This window comes from Mya arenaria, chromosome 10 (assembly GCF_026914265.1).
Source record: "Mya arenaria isolate MELC-2E11 chromosome 10, ASM2691426v1".
NCBI lineage: Eukaryota > Metazoa > Mollusca > Bivalvia > Myida > Myidae > Mya > Mya arenaria.
The window spans coordinates 2,165,860-2,192,745 of record NC_069131.1 but is presented as its reverse complement, the minus strand read 5'-3'; the positions used below and the strand labels follow the sequence as shown (position 1 = coordinate 2,192,745).

The 26,886-nt window shown below is 37.1% G+C and overlaps 1 protein-coding gene across 1 annotated transcript; it reads left to right on the top strand.

Annotated features, from left to right (window-relative positions):
* Positions 1-7,485: 7,485 nt before the first annotated feature.
* LOC128205931 (snaclec A9-like) lies at positions 7,486-12,219 on the top strand. The gene is made up of 2 exons (XM_052907994.1): positions 7,486-7,794; positions 11,845-12,219. Exons 1-2 carry the CDS (start codon positions 7,492-7,494, stop codon positions 12,217-12,219), a joined length of 678 nt encoding a protein of 225 aa, XP_052763954.1. The 5' UTR covers positions 7,486-7,491.
* Positions 12,220-26,886: the final 14,667 nt, after the last annotated feature.

Here is a 26,886-nt window from a genome sequence, read left to right as displayed (position 1 = left end):
TCATTGTCCATCCGTGACATAATACGCAACTTTCAACTACTGTCATAGCAACTTATATTTATTGTCATTGTCCATCCGTTTCATTTATTGTCAATCAAACAAATTGAAATGTTCGGGGAACGGTAAAATTTAAATTTAGATGAGCTAATTTGAATGCAGTTGAGCTTGCTAAAGTGAAGTTGAACTCCACTTGTACTTTCAACAGCCCAACTGCGTTCATATTCTCGAAATTATATCAATCCCGCAATTCGTTACTTATATTTATACGAATAGTTCATGATTATATTTAAGAAATGATGAAAAAAAATCATTTTATTTAAGAAAACCCGACAGTTATTCTTTTTCACCCATTCATTAAATATAATTATGTTACAATAACGCGGTAAAAAGTCATTCACTTCAAATCACTCTTAAACGTAAAATTGACAACAATACATTTATCATATCATAGATTAACACTGTCTTACATGTTGATTCAAGTTCTACAGGGCCTGCTGACTCAATACAAACAATTGCATGATTAACACATTTCAATGACATATTTATTGTCATACGATGATTCGTGATCCAAACATAACCAAAGATATTGCGTTTATCGGAAAACATTTGCAATTTCCGACAGACATTTCATTTAAGAAATAGAAGTTGAGTTGTTAATATACAAAGTTAGGCAAAATCTGCAAAGCAGAGAATTGCTAACATCAGATTTTATACTTACGGAAAAGTCATAATATAAATATGCTTGCAAATAACCTTACTGGTCTGTCAACAAATTACCAATACCAACATTATTTATTGCTTTCTTGAATAATTAAAGTAGCATTTTCCAATACTTCTTTCTGTTGACAAATAAGTAACTCTTATAAGAAAGATCATGTCAAAGACATGTATCATAGTGAATCACATGTCCGCTGTTTCTTCGCTCAAATGGTCGACGCACATTCCAGTCCCGCCCACAGTCTTGTTACATCACATTTAAAGAGTTTCAGTAAAGATACACCACTTCGTTATCAATAGACCGAAAGGAAGACAATGGCCAATGCCTTTTTGGTAATCCTCTCTATATCCAACCAACGGGCTGGAATGGAAGGGAATGTTCTGTATTATTTGAACAGAAAGATACATTTTAAATACCAGCTATAAATGATGAAAATTGGTATAATTAAGTCACGTCGATTCTTTTTTTACTGGTTTAATAATAGTTCAAATCATATTAAAACTATTTTTAATCTTTTTCCGAGTAATAATGAGGAATTGAAACATGTCTACAAACACTCATCAGAACGGCAATCATTTTCCGAGTAATAATGAGGAACTGAAACATGTCTACAAACACTCATCAGAACGGCAATCATTTTCCGAGTAATAATGAGGAACTGAAACATGTCTACAAACACTCATCAGAACGGCAATCATTTTCCGAGTAATAATGAGGAACTGAAACATGTCTACAAACACTAATCAGAACGGCAATCATTTTCCGAGTAATAATGAGGAATTGAAACATGTCTACAAACACTTATCAGAACGGCAATCATTTTCCGAGTAATAATGAGGAACTGAAACATGTCTACAAACACTCATCAGAACGGCAATCATTTTCCGAGTAATAATGAGGAACTGAAACATGTCTACAAACACTCATCAGAACGGCAATCATTTTCCGAGTAATAATGAGGAACTGAAACATGTCTACAAACACTCATCAGAACGGCAATCATTTTCCGAGTAATAATGAGGAATTGAAACATGTCTACAAACACTCATCAGAACGGCAATCATTTTCCGAGTAATAATGAGGAACTGAAACATGTCTACAAACACTCATCAGAATGGCAATCATTTTCCGAGTAATAATGAGGAACTGAAACATGTCTACAAACACTCATCAGAACGGCAATCATTTTCCGAGTAATAATGAGGAACTGAAACATGTCTACAAACACTCATCAGAACGGCAATCATTTTCCGAGTAATAATGAGGAACTGAAACATGTCTACAAACACTCATCAGAACGGCAATCATTTTCCGAGTAATAATGAGGAACTGAAACATGTCTACAAACACTCATCAGAACGGCAATCATTTTCCGAGTAATAATAAGGAACTGAAACATGTCTACAAACACTCGTCAGAATGGCAATCATTTTCCGAGTAATAATAAGGAACTGAAACATGTCTACAAACACCCATCAGAACGGCAATCATTTTCCGAGTATAAATAAGGAACTGAAACATGTCTACAAACACTCATCAGAATGGCAATCATTTTCCGAGTAAGAATGAGGAACTGAAAAATGTCTACAAACACTCATCAGAACGGCAATCATTTTCCGAGTAATAATGAGGAACTGAAACATGTCTGCAAATACTTATCAGAACGGCAATCATTTTCCGAGTAATAATGAGGAACTGAAACATGTCTGCAAACACTTATCAGAACGGCAATCATTTTCCGAGTAATAATGAGGAACTGAAACATGTCTACAAACACTCGTCAGAATGGCAATCATTTTCCGAACAATAATGAGGAACTGAAACATGTCTACAAACACTCATCAGAACGGCAATCATTTTCCGAGTAATAATGAGGAACTGAAACATGTCTACAAACACTCGTCAGAACGGATTTTATGTTGAACTTGTTTAATCTCTGCTGATATTTATTACGTCATTTTAGTGTTTTGCCGATAATCAAATATAATCAACAGGTTATCGGAAAGGCCTGCGTCGGCGACAATCGATAGTGAAATTTGAACAATCGATTATAAAAACAAGGAACATAGCCGCTACCGACTAATTTTCTTTTTCCGGTTGATGTTAGTTAATGTTAAAATGTTAAGATGTTACTATGTTAAGTCATCCAGTCGTATTCTTATCAAACAGTAAGTCACCACAGTACCATATATATTACAAATCTGTTTTTGTTATTGTTAAAGGGTTAGTTCTTAAGTTTGTGGCTGAAAGTGATTTTAAAACATGCTACCGTTTACTTGTTACCATGAAAGAATTTAGATTTCTGAAAGAAAATGATCTTGTAAAACATATGGAATATTCAACTGCTTGTTATACTTGCAACTGACTGATGAATAAAAAAGAAATTGATATCTTTCTTTATATTTATTTACGCATGTATTAAATTATAAATGTAATACAAATAATAGAGCCTGTGCACTCATGTTCTGAAATAGTAACTTGTAAAAACTAAAAGATAGTTGCGTCCTAAATACATAATATAATTTATACAAAGAAATGTAAAAAACAATATTGTAAGGGAATATTGGTGGATGTACTGTATCTGTATACCCTAAATATGATGACGAAATACAAGTAAATAATGATTTAATCGATTAATAATCGATCATTGATCGGTTTCATAAACCGATTATCGATAGTAATTTTTCTGTCCGATTCCCAACACAACATCATTTTATTTCGATGCAGATATGCTATCCTGCTCTATTGGTACATATTTACTACGATCATTGATGGAATGGTGGATTAACGACTTCGTGTACAAAACTAGTTTTCAATCTTTGATATTTGAACAAGCACACTTGTAAATGACAGGCTATTCTAAACATAGCAGTAGTTTCCATTCATAGGAAGATGTGAAGCACGTTGTAAAAATATTGGCGTCATATAATTTATATTGAGGACGTCAAATCATTGATCGAATAACAAACCTTCTTAAGGGTGCACATTCAAGTTCTATCAACTGTCATAATAATAAACTGTAATTTTAGTCAATCAGATTTCCAAATCGTGAACATCACACACATGCTTATATCTCAGCCAGAACCTCATGTTGTGAACGACTGACTCGATGTACTTCGATCTTACACAGTACTACATGTTACGGACGCCCTATTTCCACGTGCTTCGATCTTACACAGTACTACATGTTACGGACGCCCTATTTCCACGTGCTTCGATCTTACACAGTACTACATGTTACGGACGCCCTATTTCCACGTGCTTCGATCTTACACAGTACTACATGTTTCGGACGCCCTATTTCCACGTGCTTCGATCTTTCACTGTACTTCATGTTTCGGACGCCCTATTTCCACGTGCTTCGATCTTACACAGTGCTACATGTTACGGACGCCCTATTTCCACGTGCTTCGATCTTACACAGTACTTCATGTTTCGGACGCCCTATTTCCACGTGCTTCGATCTTACACAGTGCTACATGTTTCGGACGCCCTATTTCCACGTGCTTCGATCTTTCACAGTACTTCATGTTTCGGACGCCCTATTTCCACGTGCTTCGATCTTACACAGTACTTCATGTTTCGGACGCCCTATTTCCACGTGCTTCGATCTTACACAGTGCTACATGTTACGGACGCCCTATTTCCACGTGCTTCGATCTTACAAAGTACTACATGTTTCGGACGCCCTATTTCCACGTGCTTCGATCTTTCACTGAACTTCATGTTTCGGACGCCCTATTTCCACGTGCTTCGATCTTACACAGTACTTCATGTTTCGGACGCCCTATTTCCACGTGCTTCGATCTTACACAGTACTACATGTTTCGGACGCCCTATTTCCACGTGCTTCGATCTTTCACAGTACTTCATGTTTCGGACGCCCTATTTCCACGTGCTTCGATCTTTCACAGTACTTCATGTTTCGGACGCCCTATTTCCACGTGCTTCGATCTTTCACTGTACTTCATGTTTCGGACGCCCTATTTCCACGTGCTTCGATCTTACACAGTACTACATGTTACGGACGCCCTATTTCCACGTGCTTCGATCTTACACAGTACTTCATGTTTCGGACGCCCTATTTCCCCGTGCTTCGATCTTTCACAGCAATTCATGTTTCGGACGCCCTATTTCCACGTGCTTCAATCTTTCACAGTACTACATGTTACAGACACCCTATTTTTACGTGCTTCGATCTTACACAGTACTTCATGTTTCGGACGCTCTATTTCCACTTGCTTCGATCTTACAAAGTGCTACATGTTACGGACGCCCTATTTCCACGTGCTTCGATCTTTCACAGTACTTCATGTTTCGGACGCCCTATTTCCACGTGCGTCGATCTTACACTGTTCTTCATGTTTCGGACGCCCTATTTCCACGTGCTTCGATCTTACACAGTACACATGTTTCGGATGCTCTATTTCCAGTTGCTTCGATCTTACACAGTACTTCATGTTTCGGACACCCTATTTTTACGTGCTTCGATCTTACACAGCACTTCATGTTTCGGACGCTCTATTTCCACTTGCTTCGATCTTACACAGTGCTACATGTTACGGACGCCCTATTTCCACGTGTTTCGATCTTTCACAGTACTTCATGTTTCGGACGCCCTATTTCCACGTGCTTCGATCTTACACAGTGCTACATGTTACGGACGCCCTATTTCCACGTGCTTCGATCTTACACAGTACTTCATGTTTCGGACGCCCTATTTCCACGTGCTTCGATCTTACACAGTACTTCATGTTTCGGATGCTCTATTTCCAGTTGCTTCGATCTTACACAGTACTTCATGTTTCGGACGCCCTATTTTCACTTGTTTCGATCTTACACTGTACTTCATGTTTCGGACGCCCTATTTCCACGTGCTTCGATCTTACAATGTACTTCATGTTTCGGACGCCCTATTTCCACCTGCTTAGATCTTACACTGTTCTTCATGTTTCGGACGCCCTATTTCCACGTGCTTCGATCTTACACAGTACTTCATGTTTCGGACGCTCTATTTTCAGTCGCTTCGATCTTACACAGTACTTCATGTTTCGGACGCCCTATTTCCCCGTGCTTCGATCTTTCACAGCAATTCATGTTTCGGACGCCCTATTTCCACGTGCTTCGATCTCAGTCAGTGCCGCATGTTATCTAGAAACTTATGATTTCCATTCTCTTTAATTGGTAAGATAAGGGGACAGCTATTTCTAAGTGTAAGCTAACTCTCTCTTCATCGCCCAACATCCTGCTCTATATTCAAGGTATCCAACCACCGGTGGAACATACAATGACTTTGGGTTCCTGAGAAAAACTAGAATTCCGTGAATCGATGTGTCGCATGCCAGTATGACCTATTAAACAGAAACCAATAGGGGTCATATAATGACCATGGTCAATGGGCAGACTAAGTTCGAACACTTTGATGTTGTTCAAATGTTATTGATCGGTAGCGAAAATGTGACGACGCCGGACAAAATAATTCTTTTATATATGCCATGCATCGCAGACGACACCAAAGGTAGTATGTTATCAAACAAATGAGTCCTTGAAACTAGGGATGGAAACGAATGGCCAAATTGATATTCAAAAATTCTTTCGATCGAATATTCGATTACCAAAATGAATATTTAAGAAATGTAGCAAACTACTATTATTATTTGGTTTATGAATAGCCGGGACATTTTAACTCTTCTGCGTCGTAGCCGGTACACATTGACCCCTACTAAATTTAACTATCGAAAAACCAAACCTACACGGGATTTAGTTAAATAATAAAACGGAAATAACCCTGCATTTTGACTCACCTATTGTACATCATTGTCCTAAATCGATACTCTATGCAGTTTTATTTCAAAGCACGAGCCTTAAATCGAAACAAGGAAAATTGTTAGAAGCAAATAACTAGCACATGTCATTCATATTATAACGGCGATTCGAACAATAATGCACAGCTAAATTGGCAGCAACTTTGGTTTTCGATTCCGTATTTCATCTATTAATGGTCATCACAATTAACCGAAAATTATTGTTTGATATTACTTGTCTTAAAGCCAGTTTTTGTAAAATTACGGGTACTGTATATAGTCCCCTTGGCTATGTCCCTAACTGACATATGACGCGTGTATAGTGCCATCGCTTTCACGCCTCATACATTAAGGGCCAGTCAGTGTAAAAACCAGACTGGCCAATATTGTTATAGGCAAAAGGTTTATTATATTATTTATCAACAAAAAAATCGAATATTTGAAACCGATTTTGACATTCGAATATCAAACGTTCGATCGAATATTCGAATTTTCTAATATTCGTGTGCATCTCTACTTAAAACAGCTCAGGGAAAGGTAATGTGAAACCAGTTGTGAAAATTAAACAAAATATTAAATAAAACAGATCAGCCTAAGAATTAGTTAAATAGAAACCCATTTGGAACAATTATTGACACCCGAACAATACCAGGTAGGACTACAGACAGCAAATAGTGAGCACTTCTAAACCGACGTTTTCAACCTGAATAGCAAATGATTCAATAACAAATGCACTGTATATTTTATTCATTGATTCATGTTATAAATCATACGAAGATCCAATAGTTTGAATGCATTTACAAACAAATTTGTAAACAAGTCTGCGTAAGAGGTCGTCAAGGCGACACAATTCCGTATATTGACGAGGCCAGGTGTCGCTCTCAGTTCAGAGCCCGCAGCCAAACGACATTGTTCAGAAATTGTTCAGGCGTCTAATAGACTTTTGCGGACATTTATCTGCATTTCAAAATGAACATTACCATGATTTGCCTTTCACTGCTACCACTCCATGCATGTGCAATGGGAAATATTGCCTTCACTGGCTACAGGAGCTACAATTCGACACTGACGGGGAATTCTTTGATGTTAACCACTGGACCATCGGTCGTCCGATGCCTGACGCTGTGTGCTGGCTATCAACACACGTCAAGCACTGATTGTTACGCGGCTCGGTACAACGGGGCTACAGGCGATTGTGAAATCATGTCACACGGCAGCACGGACGAGGTGAACTGGCTGGCCGACAACCAATGGAAGGTGTTCGTGCGCCAGGTATGGCAAGGTTTTCATTCCTCCTTTTGTTGTACTTCAATAGAAACATAATCGTAACAACTTCATAAACATTGGTGAAGTGAAGAATATCGTGGTTGTGAACAAAACATAATTAAGATTGTAATTAATGCTCTCCGTTTTATCGTGTTACATGTCAAATGAATAACATACTTGAACTAGCAATCAACTTCGGAGTGCAACCTAGATGTTTTTAAATAATTATTCATTACTTATTTTTTATTTATTTAACAACGAGTGAAAAATAACTCAAAGTAGTAGTAGTAGTAGTAGTAGTAGTAGTAGTAGTAGTAGTAGTAGTAGTAGTAGTAGTAGTAGTAGTAGTAGTAGTAGTAGTAGTTGTATTTGTAGTTGTAGTAGTAGTAGTAGTAGTAGTAGCAGTAGCAGTAGCAGTAGCAGTAGCAGTAGCAGTAGCAGTAGCAGTAGCAGTAGTAGTAGTAGTAGCAGTAGTAGTAGTAGTAGTTGTAGTAGTAGTAGTAGTAGTAGTAGTTGTAGTAGTAGTAGTAGTAGTAGTAGTAGTAGTAGTAGTAGTAGTAGTAGTAGTAGTAGTAGTAGTAGTAGTAGTAGTAGCTTTAAGAGTTAATTTCATAAATGAAAACATAGCCCAGCCTAAATATCTGCATTGAATCAAATCGTTTAGAGTCATAACAAATTTTCTGATACCTGATCGGCCGTTTATTGACGGCATCTTTACCAAAATAAGCAAAACTAAGTGAACTATCATCAATGACTTTTTCGTCATGAAATAACGCAAACTCATTATACTTTAATAGATAAGTGATTTGATATTGACACTTTAATTTGTCGTATTGGCACGATGCCCATTAATGGGCACTTGTGTTCAATATTTGAGTTACATCTGCCAGCACAGATTTCTGCTCATGCTCAATATATTGAACCTCTCTCCATGTAGAACAAAGCAGTGCTTGAAGATGGCCTCATTAGATCATGTATGATATCAGACGCATGTGTTCGAACATGGCATCAACAGATCAGCTATGTTATAAGACACATGTGCTTGGTAGTATTTAGTAAGGGCTGAAAAGCGTGTATTGTTTGTAGACAACAAACATGAACACAACTCAACATCTTTATTTCCCACATGGCTGGAGATATTCATGGTATATACAAACATTAATAGTCATAGACGTATAATAATAGTACAGTTCAAAATTATTGCATATTGGTGTCATAATATTTATACAAACATTGCAGGATATAGCTTCATATCTAAGTACAAATAAAAAGCCCACATTCTACATGCAAATAAGATTAGTCTATTTGCCTTCCATGATAGCATGGTCGCATGTGATTCGCCGCCTAGATGCAAAAAACTTGTCAAAACGAAATACAAGAGATTTGCAGCAGCGAGTTATAGCATACATAATATTGTTTACGTTAGAAAGATAACATGAACATGGATTAATTGACAAGCAGTTTTAAATGAAAAATGTCACTATGTTGCATGGTCATTCCCGCCTAGACAAAACAGCACATTGTAGAGCTTGGATTTTACTAAAAAAAGTTGGTAAAAGTATCTGTTTAAACAGCGTGTAATAAATTTAAAACAAAATTTCAAAAAATCGACGTGTTGATCGATTTCCAGTAGTGGCTCGATTGGGGCCCCTAAAACCTTTAAGCACCAGGTAAAGCTGTCAAGAGAAGAAAGAGTGTCACAAATGTCGTAGTTGAAAGCAGAACACAGAACATGTGTTAGTTCTTCCTGGTATATCCTGTCACATCTAATGCAGGTTCTTGTCGCAAGCACAGCTGATCTACACCATAATTTTGTTATTAATCTAAGAGTCTTTATAGAATCCCTTAACAACCCTAGAGCTGCGCTCTTGGGATGAATATACACTATGAAGTCATCCGGCTAGAATGCAGGTCATGCGTCCAGTTACCGGACGGCTAGACACTTCCATTATGCTAAGAGGTGGTGGTGTTTAAGCTTTTTATACCCTCACTCGGGCCTTGCTCATTCGACGAGTGCTCCGTTAAGATTGTGAGTAAGTTTAGGTTTTGGGAGCAAAGTGTACCGACAGAATGTAACCCTGCTTCTTTAACGTGCACCAGTACATAGCACTGTCACACGGGATCCCCATTTAACGTGCACCAGTACATAGCACTGTCACACGGGATCCCCATTTAACGTGCACCAGTACATAGCACTGTCACACGGGATCCCCATTTAACGTGCACCAGTACATAGCACTGTCACACGGGATCCCCATTTAACGTGCACCAGTGTATAGCACTGTCACACGGGACCCGCATTTAACGTGCACCAGTGTATAGCACTGTCACACGGGATCCCCATTTAGCGTGCACCAGTGTATAGCACTGTCACACGGGATCCCCATTTAACGTGCACCAGTGCATAGCACTGTCACACGGGATCCCCATTTAACGTGCACCAGTACATAGCACTGTCACACGGGATCCCCATTTAACGTGCACCAGTGCATAGCACTGTCACACGGGATCCCCATTTAACGTGCACCAGTACATAGCACTGTCACACGGGATCCCCATTTAACGTCCTTCCCGGAAGAAGATTAATAGTATTTAGTAATGTGACGGGAAACGAACGTGCGACCACTGGATTGATAGTCATATGTGTTACCACTAGACCACAGATGGGCCAGTTTTGTTAAGGGGCAGTACTAGAGCTTTTATGTATCACAATCATTAACTAGCCAAGGACTTTGCTTTATGAAAAGCTATCAAATAAATATGTCCGTAGATTTGTCCTTACCCGCTAAAACATTGAATAAGTTTCGTGCTCAAATGTCAACAAATATTTACTGACTTAAGAAACGAAATGGATGCCGTTTCCAAACTTCCAGCTGCGAATCTATATCATTTTTGGCCCTGTTAAATTAGCCAATCAAATTTCTTAAAAATGCGGGTTAAATACTTATATCACATTTATCGCTCGGGCCGCTAACTGATATAGGAAATCACACTGTTATAGAGGTCTTTGTTTCACTGGACGAAGCAAACGCTGCGTTTAAGGGCTAATAATAGTGTGTTTATAAACTATCGATAATATACTTTAACAAGTATATTAACTTGTCAAGGGACGTTACGAATAACTAACGTTGGAAATGCGCATGAAACAAAGCAATGACTTGATTGTACTTCATGCTTGTTTTATCAAAGTAAGAACACGAGTTCAAATTGTATAAAGTTACAGCTCATATAATATTTTCTAGATTTATTAATTGCCAAAATTATCCTGAATTGCATTGCATTGAGTTACAATTTAAAGCAAAGAGTTTAAACATGGCCTACACACTTGAGTAATTTTATTCAATCCCAGGTCTCAGTCGTGAACATCTGTGGACGCCCTATGCATATGAAACGAAATGCTAGATTTATTTGAAATACAATCAGAAAACAGCTTATGTGAGAGCAACAGTCATGGGTTTGAACTCAAGCCTGGTTATAGGACAAGCTATCCTCATGTTCTCGTATCTTTGCTATAACGATTACCATGTATTGTCACAGACCTATTAAAATGGCACACTAATTTAAAACAATGCAAGCTTATCTATTCAATGCCATTTTACAACTACTGGTTCTCCTATGAAATTGTCTAAGCTTAGATCTTAGATCGTTCAGACCTCTTGGTCGGACTTATGGACTTCTAATTGTCGTGTGCAAGACACCGGTGATAACACAAAATAAACAAGTAATAATTACAAAAAGTATAGTACGTAACTTGTCATTCAGTCGATCCTCGCAAAATACTGTATGCACTCTTTCTTGTGTATAAGTATACTTAGTCAATTTCCTTATTTGAAAGTGACTTAATACTCAACGATATACTTAATATGTGAGAGCCATCGACAAATAATGAAGTGTTTAGGGTTTCTGAGTAAATATTTTTACTTATTCCCGCTACGGCTCCCTCCAGGCTTGAACAAAATATTTGTATCTGTATAACAACACTGTAAGGTATACTTGTAACAAAAGTATGTTCCGATAATTCTTACATCGACATATTTATTTTCTCGTTTATTATAGTGTGAGGCGGGTTGGACCATGTTTGATGTTTCGTGTTATCAGCTGTTCAGCATCAATACAACATGGGACGATGCAAGGAGTGCATGCGAGCAGGTTAACGCTTCGCTTGCTTCGATAACGAGTAAGGAGGAAGATAACTTCATCAACGCATTCATTGATGGAACAAGTGATACAATCTGGGTAGGAGGTACCGACCGACAGGTGGAGGGAAGATGGAAATGGGTGTCGGGTGATGAATGGATCTATGAGAATTTTGTGAGTGAAGGCAACGGAGATACCCTTGGAATAAGACATAACCAGGGATGGATCGACGAAATCGGCCGTAACCCATATTTCTATTTATGTGAAAGGTTGATGTCTGTGATTGTGCTATAGGCAATTTTTGTACATTTAAAAGCTATTTTAATTGGATAAAGGTGTGTGTTTTTTTTCTTGATGTGATTACTAAAACAATAATCACAAACTAACTAAATCCTGGTTTCAAGATTGAAGGAAAGATTAGCTAATACATGTCGCTTTTATTTTTAATAATGTTTTCCTTATTTGTTCAAAGTTTTAGTACAATGATGCTTTTTTTTATGAAACTCTATGATCACACAGTTTCAAACATTTATTTGATAAGGCAGTGTAATGTTCATAGTTTCAAACAATGACAGCATCATATCTTTGAAAAGTTTTTGCATTTGGGGCTCTGAATTATATTCCTCTGTCTGTATATAGAGTTGGGATCTCTAATCATAGAAGTACTTGGGGTTTACCTATAAGTTTATTATTATTTGTTTCATGGTTAAGTTTCCTCAAGTTAATGCATACTTTGAGAAGATTTACCCTTTGAATTTTATCTTTATTTAGGATTGTTGGGATAAGAGTGAGGTTTATGCACTTAAATTGGTTTAAACCCCCAGTAAATTAACATTTTACTGATCGTTCCAAGGCTAGCTAACAATCCTTGATAAACGTACCTTGTTTTTTATATATAGTATGTATGCAATGTGCTTTTTGTGGAGTTGTATGCTGTTCTTCCATGTTTCTTGTTTGTGGTTTTATGTTATATGTCTTTGGCGTTTACCCAGTGCCATTAAACCGGGTTTAATTTAAAAACTTTTTGCTATTGAGCTTGTTTCTGTAGCTTTTCGCATAAATATTGTGAGTTTACTTTAAAATTTAAACAATATAAACTATTTGTATCAAAGACTCAATAATATTACAGATATCGACGGGATTAATGGATTGATAAATCTTTGAGAAAAAAACTGATCTACAACGGTATTGCTGGTGAACGTAAATTTCATGTAAAGTGTTAAAGGGACTTTACACCAGACTGACACCCAAAAAGTGTTTTTTTTAAATGAATCTCGGACAATTATTTAATTAAATGTTTTACTCTTTGATATCATTATTGTAAAAAATATACCAAAATGTGAAAAAAAAATCGAGTGGGAGACCGGGTCCGAAGCGGTGTCGCCAAAATTGCAGTCTAGTGTTTTATCCACTGAGCTACGAAGGCTTACTCCTAACAGAATATTAAAGCTATATACCTAACTTGGTAATAACACGTAATAGCATCGACTAGCCAATCACGCATAAGAAATGAATTCTACTAGGTAATGGAAAAATACGAAAAAAAAACCTACGAAACATAAAATAATTGTTAACTATGTGGTTCTTCAGTCAGAAAGTTTCAATGCATTGTACACATCGATTTCAAGTTTAAGTCAATTTTCGACAATTTTCTTCTTTTTTTTTCGCTATTTCAACATATGGTATACAGCCCCTTTAAATATACACTGAGTTTCAAAATCAAATATTCACTTTGAGATTTTATTACCTTTTTGTTCTATTTTATAAGAAATAAAAAAAATGTTTGATATAAACATTAAATCTATTTTATTTTCTTATAAATTTATTTTCAAGTTTACATCCATTTTTTATTTTGAAAAAAAATATATTGTGTTCCAGCCCCCAGCAAATGAACATCTTTATGATAATAAAGACTTATCCCATATTTGGTTCCTTGGTCGAACCTATACGCTATCTTGCCTTAGACAACGCAAATTGGTATACTTAAAGTTACAGTCCAGTTTTTGCCGTAGTGGACGGTGTTCAATGCGACGGGACCGGTGTGTTACCGTTAAAAAGGTGTCCGTCCTTGCGTTCGTGACTCTAGATCTGCTAAATTCGGCAATCTGCAAAACCTTCGGTGTGTTGAAAGCCTTCAGGCATGCAAAACATTGTATATCTTTGGCATCCAAATATCGGGCTTATGTGCGTTACGTTGTCATCCTGGGCAAAGGTCGTGTATGCTTTATGTTTGTTTCAGTTCGATATCTAATAAATATCACATCAGTAGAGACAAAGCAAATATGGTCGCTGGTCTCTTCTTTTGTGAAATCTGAATATAAGTATAACTCAGGTATTATATGTATACAGTTAACAGGTATTATATGTATACAGTTAACAGGTATTATATGTATACAGTTAACAGGTATTATATGTATACAGTTAACAGGTATTATATGTATACAGTTAACAGGTATTATATGTATACAGTTAACAGGTATTATATGTATACAGTTAACAGGTATTATATGTATACTGTTAACAGGTATTATATGTATACAGTTAACAGGTATTATATGTATACAGTTAACAGGTATTATATGTATACAGTTAACAGGTATTATATGTAACTTTTAAAATCCTTGCGAGTCTTTTTGAGGTTTGTTTCAAGGTATGCATTCCTAGTTTTATCCATGTATTTGTCTGTGTTCTCGCTGAGATGATTTATGTCATTTTGTGTAGCGCTTTTATTCGCGATTGTCCGAGATAAGGTGTTATCCGAAAAGCGGTATATTATTCTATAAAATAACATAACAATTGATCTTTTCACTTATCATATAATCTATGTACACTTACTATTCTTTTAACTTACTTTTTAGAGACTAACTAACCATTTCAATCACTGTGAATGAGGGGAGGCGTACTGAAGTTTTCAATACCACATATTGGTAAGTACAGTGTATGAATGTTAAATGTTGTATACGCTGTACAATGTTTTTGTATTTGCTTTGACCGTTTGTCATTGTTGTTATATGTTCTTTTGTATTACATTGTATGCCATGTTTGTACATGTCATTGTGTGTTATGTGTTATATTGTATATCAGATACATATAGGCCACTAGCAGTCTTTTATCTCATCTTCTATTTATATATGTATGTGTCTTGAGTACATTGTTTATGTATATAATATATCTTGCAGATTACAAGTCTTCAGAACCTGACTTAATTTGGTATTTATATCCCCGGATTACCATACTGTTATAACTGGCGCCCAACGTGGCGCCCAACAAAACTAAACCCGTACAGACCCCGGACAGAGTGAGTGACTACGGGGCCTGGAAAGAAGGATCCTGCCTGACCCCGGACAGAGTGAGTGACTGAGGAGCCTGGAAAGAAGGATCCTGGCTGACCCCGTACAGAGCAATTCGTTGAAGAGCCTGAAGACGAGGATTCTGACAGACCTGGGCAGATTCCGTAGCTGAGAAGCCTAAAAACGAGGACGTTTTTTTTAGGCAAGGGAGAACTCTTGTGATAAAAGTGTGCTTGATCTAGCCAATGAGTCCTGTCAACAGTATTTATATCAGGACTGAGGATTATGTACATTTAATTAAGTAACAGTGCTTTCATTAAACAGAGCATATATTTTTTTAAGTGAGCTATTACACAAACTTTGTTGCTTGCAACCAGTAAGCTGGAGGGATCGAGGCGTATTTCAGAGGACATTACAAGGAGGATTCACCAGTGGACCAGGAGGTTTCAGTGACCACGAACACTGTAATTACTTTTAACATTATTCAAGTGCTAAAATATTTTTTATAATTGCTATATTGACAATTGTGCTAGTGGCTGTTATTCACAATTTGCGAGTGGATTCAAAGTATAAAGCATTCTACTGAGGGCGTGAGTACATATATATTTTGTTGTTTACCCGAAAATTGCAGTTTCATGCATCTTAATTTACATTACTTACTGTAATCTTACATTTACAACTGTAATCTTAGCTTAATTCAGCTGTTACTGCCATTTTCTGGATAACACATAGATGTAGAAAGATAGAGAGAGATCTCACTGCATGATTAACTCTAATATTATGGGCTAAGGAATATTTAACAACTTCAGTTATTGAAACTATCATTTCTAATAACTTACTTGGTGTCTAGGAATTTCTACATATTTCTTGTAATATTCTGCTTTTCGGACATTCCTTTATCTCGATTTCAGTTTAATTTGCATTTGTATGTGTATTTAATTTCTTGTGCTAAATAAACATCTCAGCTAGGACTACATTATATACATGCGCTTGTTTTGACACTTGACTTGGTTTGTCTCTTCTGATTGTCTGTTATTAATTAATGAACAGGTCGTAAACATCGGTTCAAAAACATATTTTGGAGTTTAAAATCATTAGGAATGTAAACAAGCATGATTTATCATTGATTTTGTTTAATTGATTACGGAAATTCTTTGACAGCGTGCATTTTGAATCGCACTGATAAATTCTGTTCATTCTGACAAGTGAATGTCGCTTTCTCGGCGATATTGAGTTTTCATTGGCTGTTCACTGTGACGTATGAATGCGTAATTAGCCCGCTGAATCTCAAATTCTATTGGTCGTTCTGTATACAGGTGTCCTGTATACATCACGAGTTGCTTAGCGACAGTACCGACCTTATTGACCTCGCACTTGTTTGCCATACAATATTACGGACGTAATCGAAAATTATCTTGACAATTTTGCCTATTATTTCTTCGTATCGTAGTATTTAGTTGAAAATAGTAGTTTGTAGCATACCTAGTACCATTTTGTATTGATAAGTTGCTTTTAGTTACCAGTTAATAATTTAGTGGCGATGTAATTGACAAAAACCTTGACGCATTTTAAGATTTGCTTACTTTCGGTTTGATTGAAATTTCATTCATTGTTATTTTCACGATATGTCATAGCGTTACCCTGTAGAATCGCTTATAAAATACTTAGCTTTATTTTGATTTAAATTGTACACATAGAATTTATTTATTTGACATTTTGTTTAGTTAGTTTGATTTTGTAAATTTGATGAGAAATTGCATTACCATTTAATTATTGTTTGATTGAATTTCTGACACTGAATAATATTCGTTTTAGTTTCAGCTTATTTTATTTGAATGATTAATTCTGTTTGATTTTGATTTAAATTGGAAATAGTCTTATTTCATTGGAATTTATTTGTCATTGATTGGAATTTTGTCCTTATTTATTTATTTATTTTTTATAATTTATTTATTTTTTATAATGCTTGGTGACATGATTAATTGAGAAAAAATCTTTGAAATATTTGTTTGACTTAAATAACTTTAATAATTATACATTGATATTCGGTATAGAAGATTGATTTGACTCATTGATTGTGAATTAATTAATTGGTTAACTTTGATTCTTAAAATTAATAATTTTTTGAAATATTTTCATAATACCTACAGTGATTTGTACTTGTGCAGATTCGGTGACTTGTGATTTCTGACTTAGCACAATAAAGTGGTACATTAAGACTGAGAATTAGTACTGGTCTTGTTATTCACTTACTTCGATATGTTTGTGTGATACTTAGAACACCCACATGGTGTTTGCTATTTTTAGGAAGTGATTTTATTTAATTTTGCTCGTTCCATTGTATTAGAGCACATTGATTACTTTGGATTGCATATTGATTACCCTGTGTGAGATGTGATTACACTTTTTGAAATTAATAGTTGAATGATATAGTGAAGGACTCTTATTTGTTGTAACACTTTCTTTGAAAGAGCGATTAACCGTGATAATTAATTGAACAATTTTATCAATACATACTGTGAATACTTGATTGTCATGGCGGCCAAAGAAGAGGCGCCTTAGGAAGTAGAAGCTTCTGGGGGATTATCCAAAGAGGAAAGCCAAATGATTGGTTTACTTAGGAGTTTGAAGTTGAAGGCAGATGTATCGGATCCTGAAAGAGCTGCCAGACTCATAGAACTGTTAGGTGGAGTGAAACATGAACCCACAAAAGACAAAGAGGTGAAGACTGACCCAACACCGAACCACTCTTATCCAAAGTTGAGCATATTTTACGGTGAAGAAGGAAAGGGAGAAGCTAATTGGGATAGTTTTAGATATGAAATTGAGTGCATAATAAATGCTAGGAGCTACTCTGAGGAACAAATCATGTTCGGAATTCGACGCTCAACGAAAGGAGCAGCAGCAGATAAGATTAGAAGGTTAGGTCAAGGAATTAAGTTGAATAAAGTTCTTGAGAAGCTAGATAATTCCTATGGGATAGTTGAAACGAAGGAGAGCATAATGAAACGATTTTACACCTGTGAACAAAAGAGTGGGGAATCAGTGGAGACATACGCGACAAGGCTAGAGGATTTGTTTTACAAGGCTGTCGAGCTTGGAGGATTTAAAACAAGCGACACATTAGTGTTGAAAGAGGTTTTACACTCTGGACTCCGAAAGGACCTTAGACTTATGTCAACATATCAGTGTGACAAGATAAATCACTATGATCAGTTCAGGAAAGAACTCCGTAAAATAGAAATAGACCAGAAGAACTCTAGCCCAGAGAGGAAGCCATGTAGACCAGCAGTAAACACCCCAAAAGAAGAAGACAGCGAAAAAGTCAGACTTTTAAGACAATTAACGGAGAGGATTGATAGGATAGAAAAGGGACAAAAACAGCAGCCACATCAACAACAACAGCAGCAACAACAAGAAGTCTATTTTCCAAGAGGGGGATAGCGGGGAAGATGGCGAGGAGGACAAGGACGTGGAGGACAAGGACGTGGTGGAGGACAAGGACTTGGAAGAGGGAGAGGCTACTACAACAATGTTGAAGAGAATGTAATGTTCAATGATGGAAGAAGTTGTTTCATTTGTAATAAGAAAGGGCATATGCAGAGAGACTGTCCTACCATACTGGCCCAATTTGTTTGTTCATACTGCAAGGAGAAGGGACACTTCAAAAAAGACTGCCCAAACTTTTAAGTGCCCGAGTTGGGGGATCGAACCCGAGCACCCTTTTGTCTGATCCCAAATTGATTGGAAATACTAATGAAGTAAACATCACAATAGCCAACCACCCAACCATTGCATTGTTAGATACGGGTAGTGTTGTTAGTCTTATTTCAGAATCATTTTACCATGAACATTTTCCTTCTATAGAAATACAACCAGTGGGTGATATATTGAACATCGAATGCGCCGATGGAGAAAATTTACCTTACAAAGGATATATTGAAACAACAATAACTACTACTGATGGCCTACCAGAGTCCAAACCACTACCTTGCTTACTTCTAGTTACACCGGACACAAAGTATTCAGCTAGAACTCCTGTCATATTAGGAACGAATATACTACAAGAACTAATGAAGGATTGTTCAACACATTTTGGCGAAAGATTTTTACAGAAAGCTCCTTTACATTCGTCATGGTACTTAAGCTTCCGCACAATGAGTGTAAGAGAAAGAGAACTTAAGAAGAACAAGAATCGCCTCGCTGTAGTTAAGTGCTCTGCTGCCGAAAAGATTATTTTGAATCCGAATCAAAGCCCTGAGGTGATAGGCTACACTGACCATGAACTTGAATATTGTCCCACTACTGCTATCATCCAAGAGTGTGATGAATGTTCTACACCATCCATAGATGTTACTCCTACTGTCATACATTATACAGGGGAAAAGAAGAAAGAAGTAAGGTTAACATTGTCAAACATCACTACAAATCCTATAGTCATTCAACCAAGAGCAGTATTGTGTGAAATACAACCAGCTGCAGTAGCCAAAGAGGTTTTTGAGTAGATTGAAAAAGATAGGACCAAACTATTGGATGATTTAAACATTGATGAATCAAATGTACTAGATGATGGACAGAAACAAGAATTAATGAATTTACTTAGGAAACATCAGGAAATATTTTCAACCGGTGAAACTGACATTGGCATTTGCAATCTTATAAAACACAGAATTGATTTAATAACTGATGTTCCATTTAAGCAAAAACACCGCCGAATACCACCATCAATGATCGAAGAAGTACGCAACCATATTGAACAACTGTTAGCGGCTGGTGTCATCAGACCATCGAAGTCGCCATATACCTCGAACGTGGTACTTGTCCGAAAGAAGAATGGGAAGTTGCGACTCTGTGTCGATTACAGACAACTCAACAGCATCACTATCAAGGATTCCTTCGCACTGCCTCGAATGGAAGAGATATTCGATAGTCTTCATGGCGCAAAGTATTTTACGACTATGGACATGAAGTCTGGGTACCATCAGGTCGAAGTTGAAGAGAAGCACAAAGAGCGAACTGCGTTTACAGTAGGTAATATGGGCTTTTACGAATATTGTAAGATGCCATTTGGTTTGACCAATAGTCCAGCGGTTCACCAAAGAATTATGCAGGAAATACTAGGTGATCTTAACATGAGTATTTGCCTCATATATCTAGATGATGTAATTATCTTCAGTGACTCCTACGAACAACACCTGGAGCGTCTAGACATCATACTGACCAGACTACATGCGGCTAACCTGAAATTAGCACCGGAGAAATGTCATTTCTTTAAACCAAGCGTCAGCTTTCTTGGACATGTGGTTAGTGCTAATGGAGTCGAAACTGATCCCGCAAAGATTGAGAAAGTGAAAAGTTGGCCAGTTCCATCCAACTCTGATGAACTTCGCTCCTTCCTCGCCTTTGCTGGATACTATCGCCGATTCATTCAGAGTTTTAGCGAGATTGTCAGACCATTGAATGAGCTACTGCCTCCAACTACCACCAAGAAAGGGACAAAGACACCAAAGCCTGAGTGGAAATGGACAGAGAAAGAGCAAGCTGTCTTCGACCATCTGAAGGAGCTTTTGTCCTCTCCACCCATATTGGCCTACCCAAACTTTCATTTGCCGTTTGAGTTACACACAGATGCATCGGGTAAAGCATTAGGTGCCGTGTTGTACCAGTTACAAGATGGAAAGAAGAAGGTTATATCGTATGCAAGCAGAGCCTTAAATAAGTCTGAACGAAACTACAGTGCATTCAAGCTGGAGTTTTTAGCTCTGAAATGGGCGGTAACCGAAAAGTTCAGCGATTACCTTACCTTGTCTCACTTCACTGTCCTGACTGATAACAACCCACTGACTTACGTACTCACCAGTGCCAAACTTGATGCTACTGGACAGCGATGGGCTGCAGCTCTTGGTGAATACTCGTTCGACATCCATTACAGAGCAGGGTTGAAGAACCAGGACGCTGATGGCATGAGCAGGTATCCATATGAGAGGATAGTCGACACGGACAACATAGAAAGAGTGCGAATTAATGACCCATCTGTAAAGGCCATTTGTAATATGATTGCAGTGCCATATGTTGATACTCTACCTATGAAGATGAACATCTTGGAAGCAACTGAAGATATGGGCCAACCTCTGGCTCAGAAGGAAATGAGAGAAATTAGAAGGGCGCAGCGCGCAGACCCTCTCATTGAGAGATGGAGAAAGGCCGTCATTGACCAAAGATTACCCAAAGACTTTATGCACGGCCATGACCTTACTATGAAGAAGCAATTTAAAAAACTTGAAGATCAAGAGAAAACTAAACCCGTACAGACCCCGGACAGAGTGAGTGACTACGGGGCCTGGAAAGAAGGATCCTGCCTGACCCCGGACAGAGTGAGTGACTGAGGAGCCTGGAAAGAAGGATCCTGGCTGACCCCGTACAGAGCAATTCGTTGAAGAGCCTGAAGACGAGGATTCTGACAGACCTGGGCAGATTCCGTAGCTGAGAAGCCTAAAAACGAGGACGTTTTTTTAGGCAAGGGAGAACTCTTGTGATAAAAGTGTGCTTGATCTAGCCAATGAGTCCTGTCAACAGTATTTATATCAGGACTGAGGATTATGTACATTTAATTAAGTAACAGTGCTTTCATTAAACAGAGCATATATTTTTTTAAGTGAGCTATTACACAAACTTTGTTGCTTGCAACCAGTAAGCTGGAGGGATCGAGGCGTATTTCAGAGGACATTACAAGGAGGATTCACCAGTGGACCAGGAGGTTTCAGTGACCACGAACACTGTAATTACTTTTAACATTATTCAAGTGCTAAAATATTTTTTATAATTGCTATATTGACAATTGTGCTAGTGGCTGTTATTCACAATTTGCGAGTGGATTCAAAGTATAAAGCATTCTACTGAGGGCGTGAGTACATATATATTTTGTTGTTTACCCGAAAATTGCAGTTTCATGCATCTTAATTTACATTACTTACTGTAATCTTACATTTACAACTGTAATCTTAGCTTAATTCAGCTGTTACTGCCATTTTCTGGATAACACATAGATGTAGAAAGATAGAGAGAGATCTCACTGCATGATTAACTCTAATATTATGGGCTAAGGAATATTTAACAACTTCAGTTATTGAAACTATCATTTCTGATAACTTACTTGGTGTCTAGGAATTTCTACATATTTCTTGTAATATTCTGCTTTTCGGACATTCCTTTATCTCGATTTCAGTTTAATTTGCATTTGTATGTGTATTTAATTTCTTGTGCTAAATAAACATCTCAGCTAGGACTACATTATATACATGCGCTTGTTTTGACACTTGACTTGGTTTGTCTCTTCTGATTGTCTGTTATTAATTAATGAACAGGTCGTAAACATCGGTTCAAAAACATATTTTGGAGTTTAAAATCATTAGGAATGTAAACAAGCATGATTTATCATTGATTTTGTTTAATTGATTACGGAAATTCTTTGACAGCGTGCATTTTGAATCGCACTGATAAATTCTGTTCATTCTGACAAGTGAATGTCGCTTTCTCGGCGATATTGAGTTTTCATTGGCTGTTCACTGTGACGTATGAATGCGTAATTAGCCCGCTGAATCTCAAATTCTATTGGTCGTTCTGTATACAGGTGTCCTGTATACATCACGAGTTGCTTAGCGACAGTACCGACCTTATTGACCTCGCACTTGTTTGCCATACAATATTACGGACGTAATCGAAAATTATCTTGACAATTTTGCCTATTATTTCTTCGTATCGTAGTATTTAGTTGAAAATAGTAGTTTGTAGCATACCTAGTACCATTTTGTATTGATAAGTTGCTTTTAGTTACCAGTTAATAATTTAGTGGCGATGTAATTGACAAAAACCTTGACGCATTTTAAGATTTGCTTACTTTCGGTTTGATTGAAATTTCATTCATTGTTATTTTCACGATATGTCATAGCGTTACCCTGTAGAATCGCTTATAAAATACTTAGCTTTATTTTGATTTAAATTGTACACATAGAATTTATTTATTTGACATTTTGTTTAGTTAGTTTGATTTTGTAAATTTGATGAGAAATTGCATTACCATTTAATTATTGTTTGATTGAATTTCTGACACTGAATAATATTCGTTTTAGTTTCAGCTTATTTTATTTGAATGATTAATTCTGTTTGATTTTGATTTAAATTGGAAATAGTCTTATTTCATTGGAATTTATTTGTCATTGATTGGAATTTTGTCCTTATTTATTTATTTATTTTTTATAATTTATTTATTTTTTATAATGCTTGGTGACATGATTAATTGAGAAAAAATCTTTGAAATATTTGTTTGACTTAAATAACTTTAATAATTATACATTGATATTCGGTATAGAAGATTGATTTGACTCATTGATTGTGAATTAATTAATTGGTTAACTTTGATTCTTAAAATTAATAATTTTTTGAAATATTTTCATAATACCTACAGTGATTTGTACTTGTGCAGATTCGGTGACTTGTGATTTCTGACTTAGCACAATAACGTGGTACATTAAGACTGAGAATTAGTACTGGTCTTGTTATTCACTTACTTCGATATGTTTGTGTGATACTTAGAACACCCACATGGTGTTTGCTATTTTTAGGAAGTGATTTTATTTAATTTTGCTCGTTCCATTGTATTAGAGCACATTGATTACTTTGGATTGCATATTGATTACCCTGTGTGAGATGTGATTACACTTTTTGAAATTAATAGTTGAATGATATAGTGAAGGACTCTTATTTGTTGTAACACTTTCTTTGAAAGAGCGATTAACCGTGATAATTAATTGAACAATTTTATCAATACATACTGTGAATACTTGATTGTCATGGCGGCCAAAGAAGAGGCGCCTGAGGAAGTAGAAGCTTCTGGGGGATTATCCAAAGAGGAAAGCCAAATGATTGGTTTACTTAGGAGTTTGAAGTTGAAGGCAGATGTATCGGATCCTGAAAGAGCTGCCAGACTCATAGAACTGTTAGGTGGAGTGAAACATGAACCCACAAAAGACAAAGAGGTGAAGACTGACCCAACACCGAACCACTCTTATCCAAAGTTGAGCATATTTTACGGTGAAGAAGGAAAGGGAGAAGCTAATTGGGATAGTTTTAGATATGAAATTGAGTGCATAATAAATGCTAGGAGCTACTCTGAGGAACAAATCATGTTCGGAATTCGACGCTCAACGAAAGGAGCAGCAGCAGATAAGATTAGAAGGTTAGGTCAAGGAATTAAGTTGAATAAAGTTCTTGAGAAGCTAGATAATTCCTATGGGATAGTTGAAACGAAGGAGAGCATAATGAAACGATTTTACACCTGTGAACAAAAGAGTGGGGAATCAGTGGAGACATACGCGACAAGGCTAGAGGATTTGTTTTACAAGGCTGTCGAGCTTGGAGGATTTAAAACAAGCGACACATTAGTGTTGAAAGAGGTTTTACACTCTGGACTCCGAAAGGACCTTAGACTTATGTCAACATATCAGTGTGACAAGATAAATCACTATGATCAGTTCAGGAAAGAACTCCGTAAAATAGAAATAGACCAGAAGAACTCTAGCCCAGAGAGGAAGCCATGTAGACCAGCAGTAAACACCCCAAAAGAAGAAGACAGCGAAAAAGTCAGACTTTTAAGACAATTAACGGAGAGGATTGATAGGATAGAAAAGGGACAAAAACAGCAGCCACATCAACAACAACAGCAGCAACAACAAGAAGTCTATTTTCCAAGAGGGGGATAGCGGGGAAGATGGCGAGGAGGACAAGGACGTGGAGGACAAGGACGTGGTGGAGGACAAGGACTTGGAAGAGGGAGAGGCTACTACAACAATGTTGAAGAGAATGTAATGTTCAATGATGGAAGAAGTTGTTTCATTTGTAATAAGAAAGGGCATATGCAGAGAGACTGTCCTACCATACTGGCCCAATTTGTTTGTTCATACTGCAAGGAGAAGGGACACTTCAAAAAAGACTGCCCAAACTTTTAAGTGCCCGAGTTGGGGGATCGAACCCGAGCACCCTTTTGTCTGATCCCAAATTGATTGGAAATACTAATGAAGTAAACATCACAATAGCCAACCACCCAACCATTGCATTGTTAGATACGGGTAGTGTTGTTAGTCTTATTTCAGAATCATTTCACCATGAACATTTTCCTTCTATAGAAATACAACCAGTGGGTGATATATTGAACATCGAATGCGCCGATGAAGAAAATTTACCTTACAAAGGATATATTGAAACAACAATAACTACTACTGATGGCCTACCAGAGTCCAAACCACTACCTTGCTTACTTCTAGTTACACCGGACACAAAGTATTCAGCTAGAACTCCTGTCATATTAGGAACGAATATACTACAAGAACTAATGAAGGATTGTTCAACACATTTTGGCGAAAGATTTTTACAGAAAGCTCCTTTACATTCGTCATGGTACTTAAGCTTCCGCACAATGAGTGTAAGAGAAAGAGAACTTAAGAAGAACAAGAATCGCCTCGCTGTAGTTAAGTGCTCTGCTGCCGAAAAGATTATTTTGAATCCGAATCAAAGCCCTGAGGTGATAGGCTACACTGACCATGAACTTGAATATTGTCCCACTACTGCTATCATCCAAGAGTGTGATGAATGTTCTACACCATCCATAGATGTTACTCCTACTGTCATACATTATACAGGGGAAAAGAAGAAAGAAGTAAGGTTAACATTGTCAAACATCACTACAAATCCTATAGTCATTCAACCAAGAGCAGTATTGTGTGAAATACAACCAGCTGCAGTAGCCAAAGAGGTTTTTGAGTAGATTGAAAAAGATAGGACCAAACTATTGGATGATTTAAACATTGATGAATCAAATGTACTAGATGATGGACAGAAACAAGAATTAATGAATTTACTTAGGAAACATCAGGAAATATTTTCAACCGGTGAAACTGACATTGGCATTTGCAATCTTATAAAACACAGAATTGATTTAATAACTGATGTTCCATTTAAGCAAAAACACCGCCGAATACCACCATCAATGATCGAAGAAGTACGCAACCATATTGAACAACTGTTAGCGGCTGGTGTCATCAGACCATCGAAGTCGCCATATACCTCGAACGTGGTACTTGTCCGAAAGAAGAATGGGAAGTTGCGACTCTGTGTCGATTACAGACAACTCAACAGCATCACTATCAAGGATTCCTTCGCACTGCCTCGAATGGAAGAGATATTCGATAGTCTTCATGGCGCAAAGTATTTTACGACTATGGACATGAAGTCTGGGTACCATCAGGTCGAAGTTGAAGAGAAGCACAAAGAGCGAACTGCGTTTACAGTAGGTAATATGGGCTTTTACGAATATTGTAAGATGCCATTTGGTTTGACCAATAGTCCAGCGGTTCACCAAAGAATTATGCAGGAAATACTAGGTGATCTTAACATGAGTATTTGCCTCATATATCTAGATGATGTAATTATCTTCAGTGACTCCTACGAACAACACCTGGAGCGTCTAGACATCATACTGACCAGACTACATGCGGCTAACCTGAAATTAGCACCGGAGAAATGTCATTTCTTTAAACCAAGCGTCAGCTTTCTTGGACATGTGGTTAGTGCTAATGGAGTCGAAACTGATCCCGCAAAGATTGAGAAAGTGAAAAGT